We start from the raw sequence: 20,634 nt of genomic DNA, 5'->3' as shown, positions 1-20,634 counted from the left end.
TTGATCAAATACCTAAAGGTAAAAGCTACAACTACAGAACTCTTAAAATATCGGGGGAAAGCTTCATGACGATGGATTTGGCATTGATTTATTGGATATGATACCAAAAGCACAAGCAACAACCAAAAAAATCTGTAGATAAATTGGACCATGTCAAAATTAGAAACTTTTGTGCATCAAAGGACGCAATCAGCAGAGTGAAAAGGCAACCCATGGAATGGGAGAAAATATTTGCGAATCACCTACCTGAAAAAGGGTTAATATCCAGAGTATGTGAAGAACCCCACAATTCAACAACAACAAAAACAAACAACTCGATTAAAAAGTGGGCAAAGGACTTGAATAGACATTTCTCCAAAAAAATGATCAGTAATCATTCTGGAAATGCAAGTCAAAACCATAATGAGATACCATCTATTAGGATGGCTATTATAAAACAAACAAAACAAGTGTTTGGCAAGGATGTGGAGAAGTTGGACCCTTGTGTACTCTTGGTGGGAATGTAAAATAGTGTAGCTGTGGTTGAACACTCAGCAGCTCATCAAAAAAAATTAAAAATAAAATTACCATATCATACAGAAATCCCACTTCCGTGTATATATCCAAAATAATTGAAAACAGGGACCCAAACAGATATGTGTATAGCCTTGTACATAGCATCATTATTTTCAGTAGCCAAAAGATGGAAGCATCCCAAGTGTCCATCAATGGATGAATGCATAAAAATGTGGCATATAATACAATGGAATATTATTGAGCCTTAAAAAGGAAGGAAATTCTGACACATGTTACAACATGGGTGAACCTTGAAGATATTATGCTAAGACAGATAAGCCAGTCAGAAAATGAAAAATACTGTATGATTCCACTTATATGAAGTATAAATTCATAGAGGCAGGAAGTAGAATGGTGTTTGCCAGGGGCTGAGAGGAGAGGAGAAAGGGAAGTTATTGTTTAATAGGTAGAGTGTTTCAGTCTTGGGAAGATGGAAAAACTCTAGAGATGGATGGTGATGGTGGTTGCACAGCACTGTGATTGTATTTCCAACCACTGAACTGAACAGTTAAAAGTAGTTAAGATGGTAAATTTTATGTTCCATGTATTTTGCCACAGTTAAAAATTTTAAAATGGGAGAGAAAACACAAATTAGCAATATCAGGAATGAATGAAAGAGGATGCTCCACACAGACCCTACAGACATTCAGAATATGATGAGGTGGGAATTCCCTCGTGGTCCAGTGGTTAGGACTCCTCACTTTCACTGCTAGGGGCCCAGGGTTCGATCCCTGGTCAGGGAAGTAAGATCCTGCAAGCATGTGGCATGGCCCCCCCCCCCACAAAAAAAAGTATAATGAGGCTATTATAAACAACTTTGTATCAGTGAAAATTTGGATGAAATAGAAGAATTCCTTAAAAGACAAGAAGAAATGGGGAATCTGAGTATCCCTATAGTTAACCAAAGAAATTTATTTTATAATTAACTACCTTCCTATAAAGAAATCTGTAAGCCCAGATGGCTTCCTTGGTGAATTCTATCAGGCTTTTATGGAAGAAATGATATCATCCTACATAAATTTTTTTCAGGAAATAGAGGGAATGCTTCCCAACTCACTTTGTGCAGTCTGTGTTACTTTGTTTTCAAAAGAAGACAGACATTCCCAGAATGTAAAACTACATACCAATATTCCTGCATGAATATAGATTTTAAAATTCTTAATTAACATATTGTATCCAGAAAATATACAAAGGGTATTATATCATGAATAGATGGTGCTCCCCACGTATAGAGAAAATATTCTAGATACATATATCTGATAAATGACTTGTGTCTAGAGTATGTGCAACTCAAGGAAAAGTAGACAACAACCCAATTAATGTGCAAAAGATTTTACAGACACTTCACAAAATGTATATATAAATAAATGGCTAATGTACACACATGAAAAGATGGACAACATCATCCTTTATCAGGGAAATGAAAATTATAAAGCACAATGTGATACCACTATACACCCATTAGAATGGCTAAAATGATAAAGACAGAAAACCAAGTATGGTGACAATGAGATGAAACTGGAAGTCTCATACAGCGTTAATGGGAATATAAAGTGGCACCGCCACTTTGCAAAACAGTTTACCAATTTCTTACAAAGTTTTAGATAATTTACCGTTTGACCTCACAATTCTATTCCTACATGTCAAGAGAAATGAAAATGTATGTCCACATAAATTCTTGAATGTCCATAGCAGCTTTATTCATAATAGCCGAATGTGGAGATAAGTGTCCATCAGTACATGACTCAGAAAGGAAATTAAGGTTCATGCATATAATGGAATACTTCTAATCAATAAAAAGAAACGAACTTTGATACATGCAACAACTTGGCTAAATCTCTCTTCCTTAGTGAGAGGAGCAAGACATTAAAAGTGCATTCTGGGGCTTCCCTGGTGGCGCAGTGGTTGGGAGTCCGCCTGCCGATGCAGGGGACGCGGGTTCGTGCCCCGGTCCAGGAAGATCCCACATGCTGCGGAGCGGCTGGGCCCGTGAGCCACGGCCGCTGAGCCTGCGCGTCCGGAGCCTGTGCTCCGCAACGGGAGAGGCCACAACAGTGAGAGGCCCGCATAACGCAAAAAAAAAAAAAAAAAAAAAATTCTGTTTGATTCCGTATATAAGAGATTCTGCAAAATGCAGGTTGCCTGGGTTTGTGGGAGGGAGTAGATTGATTGTCAAGGAGGCCAAGAGAACTTCTGAGTGTGATGGAAAGAATCTGTATCTTCATTGTGTTGGTTACACAGGTATATACATTTGTCAAAACTCTACATTTTAAATGGGTAGGGCTTTACGGTACATAAATTATACCTCAGTAAACCTAATAAAAATCGTATCTAGGGGCTTCCCTGGTGGTGCAGTGGTTGGGAATCTGCCTGCCAATGCAGGGGACAGGGGTTCGAGTCCTGGTCTGGGAAGATCCCACATGCCGCCTGAGCCACAACTGCTGAGCCTGCACGTCTGGAGCTTGTGCTCTGCAGCAAGAGAGGCCGTGACAGTGAGAGGCCCGCGCACCGCGATGAAGAGTGGCCCCCGCTCGCCGCAACTAGAAGAAAGCCCACGCACAGTAATGAAGACCCAACACAGCCATAAATAAATAAATAAATAAATAAATAATTAAAAAAAAATCGTATCTAGGTGTAGGTGAGACTTTCCTGGTGTGGCTTCTTCCATTGTAAACACCTGTGAACTAAAGTCCTAAGTTACCTCCCCTGACCACTACCCCTAACGTACCCCCCACTTCCCAGTGGTGAGAGAGGGACTGGAGAATTCCCATTTAAAAAACAGGGAAAATGGGAGACACAAACCAATGACAGTTCTATAGAAATTCTGAAATCTAGCAGTTGTTGGTTGCCAGTTTCTTTCTTTCTTTTTTTTTTTTAATGGTACGAGGGCCTCTCACTATTGCGGCCTCTCCTGTTGCGGAGCACAGGCTCTGGACGTGCAGGCTCAGCGGCCATGGCTCACGGGCCCAGCCGCTCCGCGGCATGTGGGATCCTCCCGGACCGGGCAACGAACCCGTGTCCCTTGCAGTGGCAGGTGGACTCTCAACCACTGCGCCACCAGGGAAGCCCTCTTGCCAGTTTCTTGATTAGGGCTTAGTGCTGCTTCCTGGAAGTGTTCTTCATGGTTCTCTGCTCTGTCTTTTGAGTTCTTGACTTTTCCTTCTGAATTATCTTTTTTTTTTCTTTTTAACAGAAGCAATGATTTGTTTTAAGCTGAGTAGTTTTCTTAGCCTGCCTCTTGTTTATAGGAATTTGGGGAACCAAATGCCTCTTTTCACTTTTTTTTTTTAATTTTTAAAAATTATTTTTGGTTGCATTGGGTCTTCATTGCTGCGCGCGGGCTTTCTCTAGTTGCGGCGAGCAGGGGCTACTCTTCATTGTGGTGCGTGGGCTTCTCATTGCAGTGGCTTCTCTTGTTGCAGAGCATGGGCTGTAGGGTGTGCGGGCTTCAGTAGTTGTAGCACGTGGGCTCAGTAGTTGTGGCGCACGGGCTTAGTTGCTCTGCGGCATGTGGGATCTTCCCGGACCAGGGATCAAACCCGTGTCCCCTGCATTGGCAGGCGGATTCTTCATCACTGCGCCACCAGGGAAGTCCCCCTCTTTTCACTTTGAACTCTGTCCTTTCATACAACGAGTCTAGTTCCTTGGCTTTGAGACCATGTCTGTGTTCCTTGCCTTTCCCGGGCACAAAGCTTCTTATAAGCCAGAGCTTTCCGAACTGGTCACCAGCACTGATTTTCAGCTTCTTCTCAAGAACAAGGAACTCCATCCCTGCTTCTGGTTTCTTGATGAGTTTGGCTTTGTCCTTCTACTTAGAGGAACTTTGATTCTCTCCTACTTGTCCAGAGTCATACTTCCTGCTCTTTCTAGCTGTCTCTGAAACCAGAGCCTGGCAGACCTTCAGTTCCTGTCCTTTTTATGACATTACATTTTAAAAAATTAAAGTATAGTTGATTATGATATTATATTAATTTCAGGCATACTGCTAGTGATTCGGTATTTTTATAGATTATATTCCATTTAAAGTTATTATAAAATATTGGCTGTATTCCCTGTGCTGTACAATATATCCTTGTATCTTATTTATTTTATACATAGTAGTTTGTACCTCTTAATCCCCTCCTCCTACCTTGTCCCTCCCCCCACCCCTCTTGCTACTGGTAATAATTAGCTTGTGAGTCTGTTTCTGTTTTGTTATATTTATTTGCTTTATTTTTTAGATTTCACATATAAATGATAACATTCAGTGTTTGCTTTTCTCTGTCTGACTTATTTCATTTAGCATAATACATTTTAGGTCCATCCATGTTGTTGCAAAGGGCAAAATTTTATTCCTTTTTACGGCTGAGTAGTATTCCATTGTACATATGTACCATACCTTCATCCATTCATCTGTTGATGGACACCTAGGTTGCTTCCATGTCTTGGCTACTGTAAATAGTGCTGCTGTGAACATTGGGGTGCATGTATCTTTTTGAATTAGTGTTTTCATTTTCTTTGCATATATACCCAGGAGTGGAATTGCTGGATCATATGGTAGTTCTATTTTTAGTTTTTTGAGGACCATCCTTACTGTTTTCCATAGTGGCTCCACCAATTTACATACCCACTAACAGGGTGCTAGGTTTTCCTTTTTTCCATATCCTCACGAACATTTATTTGTGGTCTTTTTGACAATAGCATGGCATTACATTTTTGGGGTTTTTTTTGGGCATTGCATTTCTGTCCGAGCAAAAGAGATGTTCTTGGTTATTCCTTTAGGTTTTTCTCCAATGCAGTCTTGACTGGCATTGTCACTACTATTTCTTTAATTATTAATTTCCCAGTTTCTGTTTTATTTATGCCTTCTGGAATTCATATTATTTTGATGTGAGAGATTTTGAATTTATCTCCCTTATCTGTTGCATTTTTATTTATTATATTCATCCCTTAACTTTTTTGTGTTCTCAGAATATTTCTTGAAGTAGTTTTCTAATTCGCTGATTTGATTTTATGCTATATTTTATCTGCCATTCTCTTTTTACATTGTGGTTTTAAAATTTGGTAATCAAGTTTTTCATTTTTAAGCACATTTTTATGATCACAGATTGTTTATTTCCTTTTTATATCTGAAATGTCTACTTGAATCACATTGAGGACACAAATTAAAAAGACATTTTAGAAATTTTCCATATGTATAAGTTTCTTTCGCAGGAAGAAATTCAGTCAGTCTTTTTTTAGGCTTTTAAAGCTTATTATATGTCTCATTACTTATCTCTTTATTTTCATAGTGACAAGTCTATGTTTCTGTAGTATTTGGAATCAGCAAAGATGCTGGGAGAATGTTTCTGGATTGTCGTTGAAATATTTTAGCATCAGGAAAAAGTGAAAGGGAAAAACTTACATTTCCTCTAGTTTTACTCCTCAGGAGGAGGAAGAAGGCACGTGCCCATCAGGGAATCTTTCTCATACACTGAGACCCTGCTTTCTGGGCTAGCTTGGCACCCACACGTGAATGAGCTGCAGTCCCTCCTCCTCACTGGCACAAGCTCCATAGTCCTGACCTCGCTGTAATCGTTTCCCCTGTACCAACTGTAGGCTGTCTTTATAAGCATCATGGCATGCTATTTGTCCTCTGTGGCAGGCAGCACCTGCTGTTCTTCCTAAAGGATAACACAGGGTTAAGCCTTGCCCCCTGCCCTCTGTCTCCCTGTTCACCCTGACCTCCAGCCCCATCACTGTGAATCTGAGCCGTCTTTGTGCCTCCTTAGAGTTCCAGTTAATTGTGTTTCCAGCTGGAGCCATTATCAGTGGCAAGAGATGAAACTTCTGTGCTTAATGCCCTGTGCTTCTTGTGCCAGCTGGATTTTAGCAATGATACTGACCTCCTTCTTTAGTTGGCTCAACTGCCTTCACAAGAAGCTGACTTCAGCAATGCCTCTGCTTTACTTGGCCTGCACTGGAGCATGTTTCAGGGGAAATAGAATGAATTCAGTTTTGGGCATGTTGAATTGGAGGTAGGGCTCTTCAGTTTGTATTTGCAATGGGGTTGGAGGCCGAGAGAGCAGTTTGGGCTGGAGATGTAGATTGGTAATCAGAGCTTCTCCTTATTATTGGAAAAACTAATAGTATATTGGATTGACCAGGGAAAGCACATAAAAGGAAAATAAATATGGTTAGACACAGAACCCCAGGGATTATAGCATGTATGAGATGGGCAGAGAAAGAAAAGCTAGTGAAAAAGCTGAGAAGGAGATTTCTAAAGGACCGGATAGGAACCGGGAAAGAATGGTTCTGTGGAGCCAATAAATGTGGCATCTTTAAAGCACCACCCCTCATGTTTTAGTGAGAGCAGCCAAGGTAAGAACAGATCATGGCTCATTTGCTTGAGCATCTAGGAGATCAATGCTGACTTTTCAGGATGTGTGGAAGTCAGATTGGAGTCGATTGGAAAGGCCATGGCAGGATAGGACATAGGTTCAATAACTCATTTTGAAAATTTACTGAGAACGGAAGGAGGTAGGATCGGTACAGAACACAGCTACATGTGACTTAAAAGGATGTGTTGTTTTATGTATGGACCCTGTATAATAAATAGATAAATGTTTCAGTCCTCTTTTTTATTAATATTTTCTATGAGAATTACTTTTAATATTTAAGCATTTTTCAATTTTTAAGTATCGCTCCTTTTATGATTGTTTAATCTATTCTCAAAGAAGAACAGGCCACTACTTAGTATGATATATCAGGGTGTCTCTTCCCACATACTAAGTTTTAAATGCTTTATATCAGCTCAAGCACACTGGCTGATGAGATTATTCTCAAAATATTACTTTATCTCCTTTTCTCATTTATTTTTAAGTATTTGGATATCTGGACTACTGAGTAGGGGTATTAAAAAAATCCACAGCTCTCTTTAAAACAACTTTTTCAGACATTCTAAATTACTTAGTAACTAGTCTAAGGAATGTTATTCTGTCAGTGTTAACTACCAAAAAACACCTTAATTTTAATCTTGTCTTTTTGAACTACTGTTCTGTCTTTTGAGAATACTTAGTATGACCCACAACTTGTGAAGGAAATCCTGATATGGCTAGTGGTTGAAAGTCAGTGGCTTTAATTAATTAAATAATGGTTAGTTTTCATTTTGTGTCTCTTGAAGTAACCATTCAGAGAATAGATATTTGTAATCACGGAACTTCCATTGAAGTAGCTCGAATAGAAATATATGGGAGAGAAGTGGACATGAAGGGAAGTCGAATATTTTCTTAGGAAACTAGATTCCCTAGGATAATGGATAAAGTAATTTATCCATTATGGAAGATGACTGCACCAAGTGCCATCCACATAATCCAGTTAAAGAGTTAACAATATCACATTGTATGTGTATACCACTTTTGCTCTATCCATTTCTCTGTTAATGGATGCTTGGGTTGTTTCCATATCTTCAGCATACTGCCTAGTTAACAATATCGTATTGTGCTCTTCAAAATTTGTTAGAAGGATAGACCTTATATTAAGTGTTCTTAAAACAAAACAAAAACAAAAACAAAGGGTCACAGGGAAACTCTGGGAAGTATTGAATATGTCTGTTACCTTGATTGTGGTGATGGTATCACAGGTGTTTGCGTATGTTCAAACTCATCAAATTGCACACAATATATATATTCAGTTCTTTGTATGTCAATTATACCTCTTTTTTAAAAAAGAAAAAAATATATGGGAGACTCTAGGCTAAAGTAGAATATTGAGAATGGCATTTTTTGTACTATATTTTATATTGGAGAAAAATCTTTTTGTTCTAATTCATCTGGAAGCTTAAACTATTTTCCTATTTATGCTCTACTTATGTTTTACCTAAATTAACATGGCATATTTTTAAATTTAGGACTTTGATTTATCTGTGGTTTCTGAGATGGCTTCAAATTAATTCAGACTTTCAGCTATGTGAAAGTTTTGTATTTTATATATTTTAAGACTTCATCATGATGTGAAACATGAATCCAACAAAACTTGCTAACCTTTTAAAACAATTATCTTCTCTGAGAATGTATGCTTCAATTTTTCTCTTCCTACGCGTAGGAAAAGGGGAAATACATGTGGTTTATTGTAGTCCCACTTAACAATAGCATTTGTTTGTAAGCAAGCATGTGGCATTTAGGTGACATTTTATTTATAGTTTAATAAGTACAAGTGGTTATTATTCGTGTTTCTTTTTTCTTTGCTATTGAAACGTCATTGTTAATATAAACAGTCATCTCATTTCCAAAAAAAAAAAATATTGTTATCCTAGATTTGAATAGCCCTGTGTCCTCTGAATTCCCCCAATTCTGACTATGACTGTTTTCGTCTCTTAATAGGGAACAATGCATTGCAAAGCTCCAAACCAGATCACAGTCTATGAGTCCAACCTACAGAGAAGATGGGCAGATTATTACCCCAAGGAGTTGTGTAAGATCATATTCTACTTTTGTTTTTTTGTTTGTTTGCTTCTTGTTTTAAAATATCTCCACATAGGGCTTCCCTGGTGGTGCAGTGGTTGTGAGTCTGCCTGCCGATGCAGGGGACACGGGTTCGTGCCCTGGCCTGGGAGGATCCCACATGCCGCGGAGCGGCTGGGCCCATGAGCCATGGCCGCTGAGCCTGCGCGTCCGGAGCCTGTGCTCCGCGACGGGAGAGGCCACAACGGTGAGAGGCCCGCGTACCGCAAAAGAAAAAAAAAAAAAAAAAAAACTCCACATACTTTAATTAATTAATTAATTAATTAATTTTTATTTTTTGCGGTACGTGGGCCTCTCACTGCTGTGGCCTCTGCTGTCGCGGAGCACAGGCTCCGGACGTGCAGGCTCAGCGGCCATGGCTCACGGGCCCAACCGTTCCGCGGCATGTGGGATCCTCCCAGACGGGGGCACAAACTCGTGTCCCCTGCATCGGCAGGCAGACTCACAACCACTGCACCACCAGGGAAGCCCTCCACATATTTTTAGTTTCATATTGTTAAATTCCAACGATTACTTACAAACAATAAAGTCTGAAGGTTTTGGTGAATATCCTGGTTTCAAAGAAAGTGGTGTATTTGGTATATTCCATAGCGTTCCTTCTGCTTTCTCAAAGATTCTGAGGCATCGTGTTAATCAGTCTATCATTTTTCCTGTGCATTGAAGAATAACTTTGAAAGGTTTGTTTTTTAGTTACTTTTCCCCTTTTACTCAGTATATGTCTAAAAATGATTAGACACACAATGGTCATAAACTTAAGAAATTGGGATTAGTTTGTAGTGAAGTAGGGAACACTGCCTTCCTGATGAAGGTGAACTGTTCCTATCCTGAAATATGAATACTTCTCTTGCATTTAACTACTTAATGTAGATTTGGTTTGACCATGGAGCTAATGAGCATTCCAGTCAGCTTGATAAAGAGAAGGGCTCTGCCTGCTTCCTACAGCATAACTCTGCTTGTCTTGGGTGATGAGACTTTTAGTTACAAGCAAGTCGAATGTGAAACCTGACTGTTTTAGCACATTTGCTCTGAACATAACTCCTTCCATTTTCTCCAGTGATGGAGAGTTCCAGTTTGCAACTTTCATAAATATCTTAATATAAAGAGCAGTACATTTTAGATATTTGTGAATTTATTATCAATCATTATATTTACTCAAAATAAATAAGGGAGGTACATTTTAAAAAACATTCTCATTCACACACACACACACAAACATTCAAAAAGCAAGGGACCAACAGTAGAGGCAATAATGAATTTTAATATAGTGTATATTAATAAACCCGACATCTTCAATAGAAATCTGGAGATTCAGTAAAATATGAAGAACATCTTTTTTTCTTTTAAATTTTATTAATTTTTTTTATACAGCAGGTTCTTATTAGTCATCAGTTTTATACACATCAGTGTATACATGTCAATCCCAATTGCCCAGTTCAGCACACCACTATCCCCACCCTGCCACGGCTTTCACCCCTTGGTGTCCATACGTTTGTTCTCTACATCTGTGTCTGAAGAACATTTTAATGTATTTTTCATCACTTCAGATAATTTAAATGACCATAGATAAATAGATTTATGTGTTAGTAGTGAGGTTTTCTAAAAGCATGAAAATGCTATACCAACAAATTAAATTTAAATTTAAATAAAATAAAATATTTAGGCTGTACTGTAGGATATACATTATTATTTTACAGACTTACCTTTCTAAGTTTTTAGGGCTTTCAGATCATTGTCCATTTCTGGGTACAGATCTTTGGCTGTCCTCAGTTAATTATAATTTAATCTTGTTTGATAAGTTTGTAATATAATAAATTATATGGGAGGGAAAAGAGAATGGAATTTTATTTTATTTTTTTATAAATTTATTTATTTTTACTTATTTATTTTTGTGTGTTGGGTCTTCGTTGCTGCGCGCGGGCTTTCTCTAGTTGTGGCGAGCAGGGGCTACTCTTTGTTGCGATGCGCAGGCTTCTCATTGTGGTGGCTTCTCTTGTTGCGGAGCATGGGCTCTAGGTGCGCAGGCTCAGTAGTTGTGGCTCGCAGGCTCTAGAGCGCAAGCTCAGTAGTTGTGGCACACAGGCTTAGCTGCTCCGCGACACGTGGGATCTTCCCGGACCAGGGCTCAAACCCACATCCCCTGCATTGGCAGGCAGATTCTTAACCACTGTGCCACCAGGGAAGTCTCTTAATTTTTTTAAGAAGTAAAGAATTACTTTTTCATAATAAATAATTATGTTTTCATGATGTGAATCCAAAGCTTATTTCTCTTTATGTACAGTGTATGAACGAGAATTAATTTAAGAACAAAGAGCTTCTTGGACAGCAATACAAACTTCCCTGTTAAATAATTTTAATGAGAGTAAATAATTCATTTTTTCAAGTGTTTCCCTACCCGCCTTTAAAGCTACTGTGGTATATCACAATTAAAACTTTTTGTGAAAGAACTTAAAGAGAAGAGTCTGGATTATTTTTTAAAATATTCTTTTGATTTTTTTTTTGAAATCTAGTTGCTGTGTGAATATATTGTGAAGGCCTCTCATAGCCTTAAGCAGCTGTAATAAACAGTCATTACTTAGAACTGAGAACTAACTCAGTTGTAACATAATCCTTTCCTCTGAGGGTAGTATAGCATTACTATAAAAGGCACACAAAACTCTTATTACTCTGAATGACATATATTTTGTCCTGTTTTCTCCCTCCCTCCCTCCCTCCCCTCTGCCCTTCTTTCCTGCCTTCTTTCAGTCCCTTCTTTCCCTCCTTCCTTTCCTCTTTTGTTTCTTCCCTCCATCCTGTCTTTTTTTTCATCCTGTTTTTCTTTTTCTCTTTTGTATTTCAGGAAATTCATTCGAAGAAATCTGCTCTTTCTCTGGATGACAGTGACATCGAAGCTCGCCTTAATAGTTGGAATCTTGGGGTAATAAAGTATTTGTTTCATGTATGTATGTTGATGTGGCAGAATCATGTTGTATTTGGAAAACATCTTCACTCATTTAATCCTAAACAATGACTATTATTGGCTGTTAGACATTTAGTACTGTGTGAGCACTGGGAAGGACTTGGGGAACAGGAAAGAGAAATAACGTTCCAAAGAAGCATGAATGGTCCCTGCCCTCGACAAGCTGACTTCCTTGTTGGTGAAATAAGAGATATACACATGGAACAGTTAAATAAACTTTAAGATAGTGTATGATCAAACTATATAAGCAAAATGAGTTACATAGAAAGTAGAATCCTGAAGTGGAGGGGAGAGGAGGAGGACTTGGAGAAGCAAGGTCAGTTGGGTTAAAAAAATTCTCCAGGAGACCTCAGGATGAGCCGCCATCGTGGACAGTGGTTATCATGTTCAGAGGCCGGCTGTGAATGTTTCTGGGTGGATAGGGAGGAGGGGGCAGGAGCTAGAGGCAGAAAGAGGCGTGAAGAAAGGTGTGACCGTTGACCGGGACTCAGGTACGGTTAGAGGGCAGTGCCATCAGGCTGGGTTGTATTGGAGCTTTGAATACTAAACTGAGAAGTTTAGCTTTTAAATTTTAGGCAGTAGTGAGGTTAATTTTTTTTCCCCTCCACATTCCACTTTACATATATGCTGTTTAAATGCTTTCAGGAAGTGAAAAGGGGTTTGATCAATTTTTTTAATCCCACTTTATTATTATCAAAATAATTTGTAACTTGAAAAATTTGAAAAACATAAAGTCAGATGAATAAAATTTGTATTAACATTTTGTTAAATATATCTTTCCCTCATTTTTTTCTGTGTATTTATAAAATTAAGATTTAAACAAAATTGGGGTCATATTATAATTACTATTTTATTATGTGCTGTTTTAAATTTGGTATGAGTTAATAATAGTTCTCTTAGCATGAATATTAATGGTAGCACTAATTATTCTTTTGGGTAGATAGTTCATAACCTATTTAAAGATTCTGACATTTTTGGACATGTAGGTTGCTCCCAGTGATTTGCTAATATAAGTAATACTGCAATAAAATTCCATAAAAGAGTCCTTTTATACCTGTTTGGTTGCTTTCTTAGGTTACGTTAGGTCTTGGTACCTTGTCCTCCAGAAGGTGTATACCAATTTGTTCTCCAACCAGAAGTATATAGGACTGTCTGTTTCTTACTTCTTCACTGACATCAGGTGTTGTTATTTTTTTAAAAAAAATCTAAAACCCTTCCTACTAGTAATGTTCTTTTTTTAAAAATAAATTTATTTATTTATTTTTGGCTGGGTTGTGTCTTTGTTGCTTCGGGCAGGCTTCCTCTAGTTGCGGTGAGCGGGGGCTACTCTTCATTGCGGTGCGTGGGCTTCTCATCTCATTGCAGTGGCTTCTCTTGTTGGGAGCACAGGCTCTAGGCGCACAGGCTTCAGTAGTTGTGGCACGCGGGCTCAGTAGTTGTGGCTCGCGGGCTCTAGAGCACAGGCTCAGTTGTTGTGGCACACGGGCTTAGTTGCTCCGCGGCATGTGGAATCTTCCCGGACCAAGGCCCGAACCCGTGTCCCCTGCATTGGCAGGTGGATTCTTAACCCCTGCACCACCAGGGAAACCCCATACTAATACCGGTCTTCAATGAAAGCAGTGCTTTAGGACATGTGACTAGGTGGTATTAAGAAGGTCACAGTGGGTGTGCATAGACACGGAGAAAGGGAGCCAACCTTCCTTTAGGTGTCTGTTGGTGGACTCCACAGTGGTGTGATTTCTGTGAAGATGGAAAGGATAGGAAAGAAACAAATTTCAAAGAGAATGAAGAATGCTTAATGGCTGATTGGTGGGCTGAATAGGAGGGCGCCTGAAGGTTTGGTTGCAGGAAAGTGGGAAGGTTGTCTCTCTGTCAGTTAATTGATTGTCCGATGGGGAAAGCATTTCAGGGGTTTCAACGTGTCATTCTAGACTGGTAGGGTTAAGAGAGGCGGTACGATTAATTGGGGAGTTCAAGGTTTTCAGCTCCACGAGTGAGTCTCCAGGACTGGCGTCTTGATTTGCAGCTGCACTGCTGTAGGTGGTGGCTGTATCCAGGGCCTGGGACAGATCTAGTCTTCAGAGACTTCAGACTGAGGGGGCTGGCTGCGCAGTGGCCACAGTTAGAGGGGAGGGGACCCGCAAGGATTTAAAGCAGTGTGAATCTCCCAGGCATTTGGGGAGTATGCTAATGAAAGAGAAGAAAGAATTGATAGTGAGAGGGCTATAAGAGGTCAAAAGAAGACCGTTTTCACAGTTGAAGGGGTAGGGGAAGCTGCCACTGGAGGGGAGTGCTGAGTTACTGGTGTGGGAGAGGAGCACAGGAATCCCTCAGGAAGACCCATTCTGTTTGCCAGAAAGCAGTATCAAAGTGAAAAATAAAATTTTGGGCTATCCTTTTAAACTTGGCTTTGCCCTTAGCCATTTGAAGCTTCTGATGTACATTTCTTAGCACATAGAGTACTTTTCACAATTATTTAACTGTTCAGAGGATTAAAATTTTCATTCATATAATAAAATTAAGATAAAACATCTAAAATATTTTGAGGTAATGCCCTAAAACTAGGACTGCCTGGGGTTTTGTTTCACATTTTTATTGTTCAAAGAATGCACTAACAGTGTAAAATATGAAAGTCTTGCATTTTTATATATTTATAACGCATATGCATTAATCAGGTTGAACTATATCTCTTTTTTTTTTTTTTTTTTTTTTTTTTTTTTTTGCTGTACGCGGGCCTCTCACTGCTGTGGCCTCTCCCGTTGTGGAGCACAGGCTCCGGACACACAGGCTCCGCGGCCATGGCTCGCGGGCCCAGCCGCTCCGCGGCATGTGGGATCTTCCGGGATAGGGGCACGAACCCGTGTCCCCTGCATTGGCAGGTGGACTCTCAACCACTGCGCCACCAGGGAAGCCCTGAACTATATCTCTTGATCACAGTAGAATAATTTAAATACCCAGTGTATTCAAAAGCTTCGATTTTGCTTTGATTTTAGTTTTGTATGAGAATGTGCAATGCACTTTTGTTTCTTTCTTCCTCTGAATGATCAGTTTATAGCTAGTGAATTTTGTGCTCTGTACTAAGGGCACATGTTTTATATTGCTGGCATGCCTGTCAGCACCTACTTTCTGATTCATTAGATGTTCTAGACTTTTAATTTTCTAGTTACTGTTGAAAAAATATATTTCTCCCCCAATTATATTCTTTCTTTTCCTAGGAGTGTGTTAATATTTTCCCTAGGAATGCATAATTCAAGTAGAACTTTACTTGGTAAAGCTAGCAATTAAATAATACAATTCCTCCTGTATTACTTTTTAATTACTCTTGAACCTTTTTAACCTTTAGCTTTTGGGAAGCTTTCTTGCTTTGTTAACATATATTTCATGCATGACTGTCTTTATGTAAAATTTTTTTCTTTTTTCCTGAACACGGCTGGGGGACCTGGAGGGGGAGGGCTCTCCCAGGCCTTCCATCGGGTCACCAGCTCCCCACCCGTTCCCACCCGGGGCCTAGGTGCTGGCTGAGCCTCGCTCCCATCAGGAGCGAACTAACAGTGGGGACGCTTTAGGTGACCCTCTTAGGTCAGGTCTCTTCAGAATTTGTGCGGGAGATCTCCCAGGACAGGCAGTGGAGGAAATGGGACCCGGCGGAGGATGGAGCGGGGGAGGTCAGCGGGAGTGAGGCCCCCCCCGATCCCGCGGGGAGCTCCCGAGGGCGGACAGCACCCCTACCCTAGTCCGGCGGCCCCACTGAGGGCAGAGCCCATGGGGAAGAACTCACTGTCCAGGGCTGGGGGGCACCTGCAAGCCCTCGACAGCTGGGGATGCCCCTGAACCCCCCGTGTAAGGAGTGAGGGACCCCTGGCTGTCTTCTCTGTGGTCGCCCTGCCGGGGCCTGTCCAGAACTGTGCTCAGTCACCGGGCACATCTGTCCCCCCGGCTGAGCGGACACGTGGGCGAGTCCGGGTGAGAGGAGCGCCCACGCTGCCGAACCTCGGAGTCCTGGGCTAAATAAAGTGGACTAGTTGGAAGCCAAGGAGCTCAAAGCTAATGGGTACGGGAGATGCTGCCAGACAGTTTTCTAAAGTGATTGTGCCAGTCCGCACCCTCATCGGGATGCGGCGTGGACCGGTTCCTGCCCCTCTACTTTCGCTTCCATACTTGGTGTTGTCAGTTTTTCTTTTAATTATAAAACTTAGCCGTTCTTGACAGTGGTTAGTGACATTGCGAAGTGTGCTTTTAATATGTATTTTCCTGATGACTGATAGAGTTAGATACCTCTTTTTTTTTTTTTTTTTTTTTTTTTTTTTTTGCGGTACGCGGGCCTCTCACTGCTGTGGCCTCTCCCGTTGCGGAGCACAGGCTCCGGACGCGCAGGCTCAGCGGCCGTGGCTCACGGGCCCAGCCGGTCCGCGGCATGGGGATCCTCCCGGACCGGAGCACGAACCCGTGTCCCCTGCATCGGCAGGTGGACTCTCAACCACTGCGCCACCAGGGAAGCCCTAGATGCCTTATAGTATGTTGACTGACATTTTGGGTAGCTTCTCAGAGTTAAGTGCTTACTGAAGACTTTGCCAGTTTTCCTTTTGGGTTGTCTGCCTTTTTCTTCTGAATATGTAAGAGCTTTGTATCTGTTCTGGATGACTACTTTTGGAATATAGTATTGTAAATATTTTCTTCCACTTTGTTGCTTTCCTTCATTCTCTTACTGGTGTCTTTGATGAACAGAAATTTAAATTTTTAATGCTATTCATTTTCACATTTTCATCTCATGAAAAAATGCTTTTTCTGTCCTGTTTAAAGTCTTTGACTATCTTGAGTTCCTGACGATGTTCTCCTATGTTTTCTTCTAACAACTCTATTGTTTCACTTTTTCTATTTAGATTTACATGCTATCTGGGGCCGATTGTAGTATATGTTGTAAGATAGGAAGTTAAGATTTGTTTTTGTCCCTTATAAGTATCCAGGTGACACTCCCATTTATTGCAAAGACTTCTTTTCCTGCTGCGCTGCAGTGTTACTTGTCTCATAAATCAGGTGACAGTACATGTGTGTTTCCATTCTGTTCCTTTGGCTTATTTGCTTTTCCTTGTGGCAGTGATTGATGTATATATCTGTATTTCATTTGTGCTCATTAAATGTTTGTTGAAATGTGAGTAAACCAACGAATGAACCTTCATTTGTAGTATTTTTTCTGTGGAAAACATTTTTCAAGTTCTAAAATATTGACTTAAAAACATTATTTTGGAGCATAATTGATTTGACATTGATGACTGAATTTATTTTATGCTATAGAAAGAGTTTTGGCAGTTCTTCTGACGGATGCTGTGACTTAAAAACGCTTATTCTAGTTTTGCTGCTAGTAATATATTGCCCGAGAATGTCCTTTCCTCTAAGACAGCTAAAATATCAGATAAAGTGTCTTTCTATTTTTCTGGAACCTTGGAGCATCTCTATTTGATCAACATTAGTTAGTCTATAAGGAGGTCAGTTTGACCAAGTCCTGAATAATCTGAAGAAACAAACTGACAGAACTCTTTGTAACCGAACAATTCTGCTAAAAAACTTAACAAAATAAAATGTTAAAAGCCAGTTTTCATTAGAGAGCATTCAGATATTTGTATTTATGTCTAGTTTAAATTATTATTTATTTTATTGTGACTCTGTTTTTCAAACAAGAAATGTTCTGTCACGTGATTTATTCATGCTATTGGAACTACATTTTTTTGGCTTTGCTTTCTGTATAATATTTTGTTAGACTTTAATGTTTCACATAAGTTCTTTTTATCTTCCATTTTGGACATTCCTTATTGTGGTATTCTTTCTTGAGGTATTATGAGAGAACAAGAAGTCTTCTAAAAGAGCATGAAGAAAGTAAATGTTAAGACTTTACAGATTGCTGCAAGTCCATGTTACTCGTGGATTACAAAGTGGGAACATTTAACTTCAAAGCACGTCTGGCTGCTGTTATAAAATCAGAAAATAGATTGCTTATTTCCCTCAAATAGACTAGAGAACATGGTCTACTCTGAATAGTTCTCATTACATTTTTTTTTTTTTTTTTTTTTGCGGTACGCGGGCCTCTCACCGCTGCGGCCCCTCCCGCCGCGGAGCACAGGCTCCGGACGCGCAGGCCCAGCGGCCATGGCCCACGGGCCCAGCCGCTCCGCGGCACGCGGGATCCTCCCGGACCGGGGCACGAACCCGCGCCCCCTTCCTCGACAGGCGGACTCCCAACCGCTGCGCCACCAGGGAAGCCCTCTCATTACATTTTAAAAGTGGGTATGAGACAAACTCAATGTATTGTAAATGAGTAACAACAACAGGAGATTTATACTTGTTTACAGTGTTCATTCTTGCTTTTAAATATTAGAATAGACTTTTTCTTTGGTGAACTTGAGAGAGGAAATTTGTGATAACAGGATGAGTCCTTAATTTCTGTATTTAATGGCTTTTAAAGATGAAGAGGATGAAATAGGAGTTATTTTTGCATAGTTGAGAGGCTACATTGTAATTAGCTAAACCAATATTTTGTACCCTGCTTATAAATGTAGAGCCGGGTAAAAATAAGTCACAGATGGTTTTCTTGGCTTTTGGTTTTAAATTTTAAGCTTAATTAGAGCTTGAGCATCTTTGGGAATTCTCTGTTTCCCTCTTCCTTTATTTTCCCCCTTATATTTAATTCTACTTTATGAATTAGGGTTTTATATGCATGTGTCTTTGAAGGACTTACTTTCTATGCTGGTTTTCTCCATTCCAAAAATAGAGAATGGTTACTTACTTTTCATGTATATACCTTCAGACAATAAATATTTATTGAGTGTACTTTGCTACCTGCTGGAAATTTGCTGCCTCTTTTTTCAAAAAGTTGTGTATATATAGTACAGTGTTATTTACTAAAGACTATGCCTCTTTCTCTGGTATGATATTTAAGTAGATTTTATTATTATCTTTACTTAATAAATATTTCCCAAAGTAAATGCACTAATTCATACACCCAACAGTAGTGGGTGGAACATCTGGAACACTTTTATTGTCAAATTTTTAATGTATGCCAATCTAGTGGCTGTAAAATACCATCTCTTTGTGGTATTACTTTACATTTTTCATATTTCTAAACAGATTGAGCATGTTTTCATGTTTATGTTATTCAGATTTCCTCATCAGTAAAATGCATCTCAAGTTTTTCCCATTTGTTTTTTTTTTTCAAATGGGCTGTTGTTCTTTCTTTTATTTTATTTTATTTATTTATTTATTTATTTATTTATTGCGGTTTGCGGGCCTCTCACTGTTGTGGCCTCTCCCATTGCGGAGCACAGGCTCCGGACGTGCAGGCTCAGCGGCCATGGCTCACGGGCCCAGCCGCTCCGCGGCATGTGGGATCTTCCCAGACCGGGGCACAAACCCATGTCCCCTGCATCGGCAGGCGGATTGTCAACCACTGTGCCACCAGGGAAGCCCCCCTTTCTTTTATTTTAAAAGAACTTCTTTACACATTGTGTAGACTAATTATTTGTGCAAATATCTCCATCCAGTTTACGGCTTGCCTTTTTCAATTTATTTATAATATTTTTTTTAGAGAGAAGTTCTTACTTAAAGTGGTCAAATTTATTATTTCTTTTTTGTTTATGCTTTTTTTATGTGTTGTTTAAAGAAATTTTCTCTACTCCAAGGCCATGAAGTCATTTTTCTCAGTTGTCTTCTGAAAGTTTTCATAGTTCTGCTTTTAATTATAAGTATTTAATCCTTTGGGAATTTATTATACATGGTGTGAGGAAGGGATCTGCTCTTATTTTCTTCCTCTTATTGAACACATCCTTATTTTCTCAATAATTTGCTGTGGTATATCTTTCATGAATCATATTCTTATATATATTTGAGTTTCTGGTACTTTCCAGTTAGTTCCTTTGAGTTATTTTCATTACTATAGCTTTATTATGTCTTGTAAGGCAACCCACCTTGATTTTTTTTCTTCAGGCATGTCTTGGCTATCCTTGTCCCCTTATTTATTTATATACATTTTATAGTGAGCTTATTAAATTTTCCAAAAACCCTATTGAGATTTTGGTTTGGATAAATTTAGTCACTAGATCTAGTTAAGGGGAATTGACATTTTTATAATATTGAGGCTATCCAAAAACATGGTTTCACACTCTTTTTATTTCAGTCTTAATGTCTTTCAGAAAAAGCTTAATTATTTTCTCCATAAAGGGTTTATGAATGTTTTCTTAGATTTATTTTTGGGAATTATATATTGTTTTATGATTATAAATGATGTCTTTGTAAAATCATCTTTTTTCCTAGATGATTTTTGCTAATTTATAGAAATGCAGCTGACTTTTACATATTGGCATCCGGCAACTTTGCCAAGCTCTTATTTGGTCAGCCTCTACTTAACATCTTTCTATTTTTTGTCTTTATTTGTTGTGTTCTTTATGAACTTCCTGAAATTATTTAAAAGTTGTACTTGAATATATATTGTTCTAGTGGTCGTGGAATGTAAATATCATCAAATATTGACCTGCAGGAGAGTGGCCTACCTTAAGTGGGCTGTCCGAAAAAGCCTGATGAATCAGAGCACTGCAGACAGGGGAGTCAAAAGGGGGGCTGTATGACAGTTTTCTTCTGTTTCATGGATTTTTAAAA

At 39.4% G+C, this 20,634-nt stretch overlaps 1 protein-coding gene across 20 annotated transcripts in view; it reads left to right on the top strand.

Annotated features, from left to right (window-relative positions):
- Positions 1 to 20,634, top strand: part of CEP112 (centrosomal protein 112) — a 419,667-nt gene that overhangs the window by 27,753 nt on the left and 371,280 nt on the right. For all 20 annotated transcript variants that reach the window (XM_060080554.1, XM_060080547.1, XM_060080550.1 and 17 more), the window contains 2 exons: positions 8,895 to 8,985; positions 11,872 to 11,949. In XM_060080554.1, coding sequence (XP_059936537.1) covers positions 8,895 to 8,985; positions 11,872 to 11,949 — 169 coding nt within the window. The remainder of the gene's footprint in view (positions 1 to 8,894; positions 8,986 to 11,871; positions 11,950 to 20,634) is intronic.

Source organism: Mesoplodon densirostris, chromosome 18 (assembly GCF_025265405.1).
Source record: "Mesoplodon densirostris isolate mMesDen1 chromosome 18, mMesDen1 primary haplotype, whole genome shotgun sequence".
Lineage (NCBI taxonomy): Eukaryota > Metazoa > Chordata > Mammalia > Artiodactyla > Ziphiidae > Mesoplodon > Mesoplodon densirostris.
The sequence above is the reverse complement of the archived record's forward strand: the minus strand, read 5'-3'. Positions and strand labels throughout refer to the sequence as shown.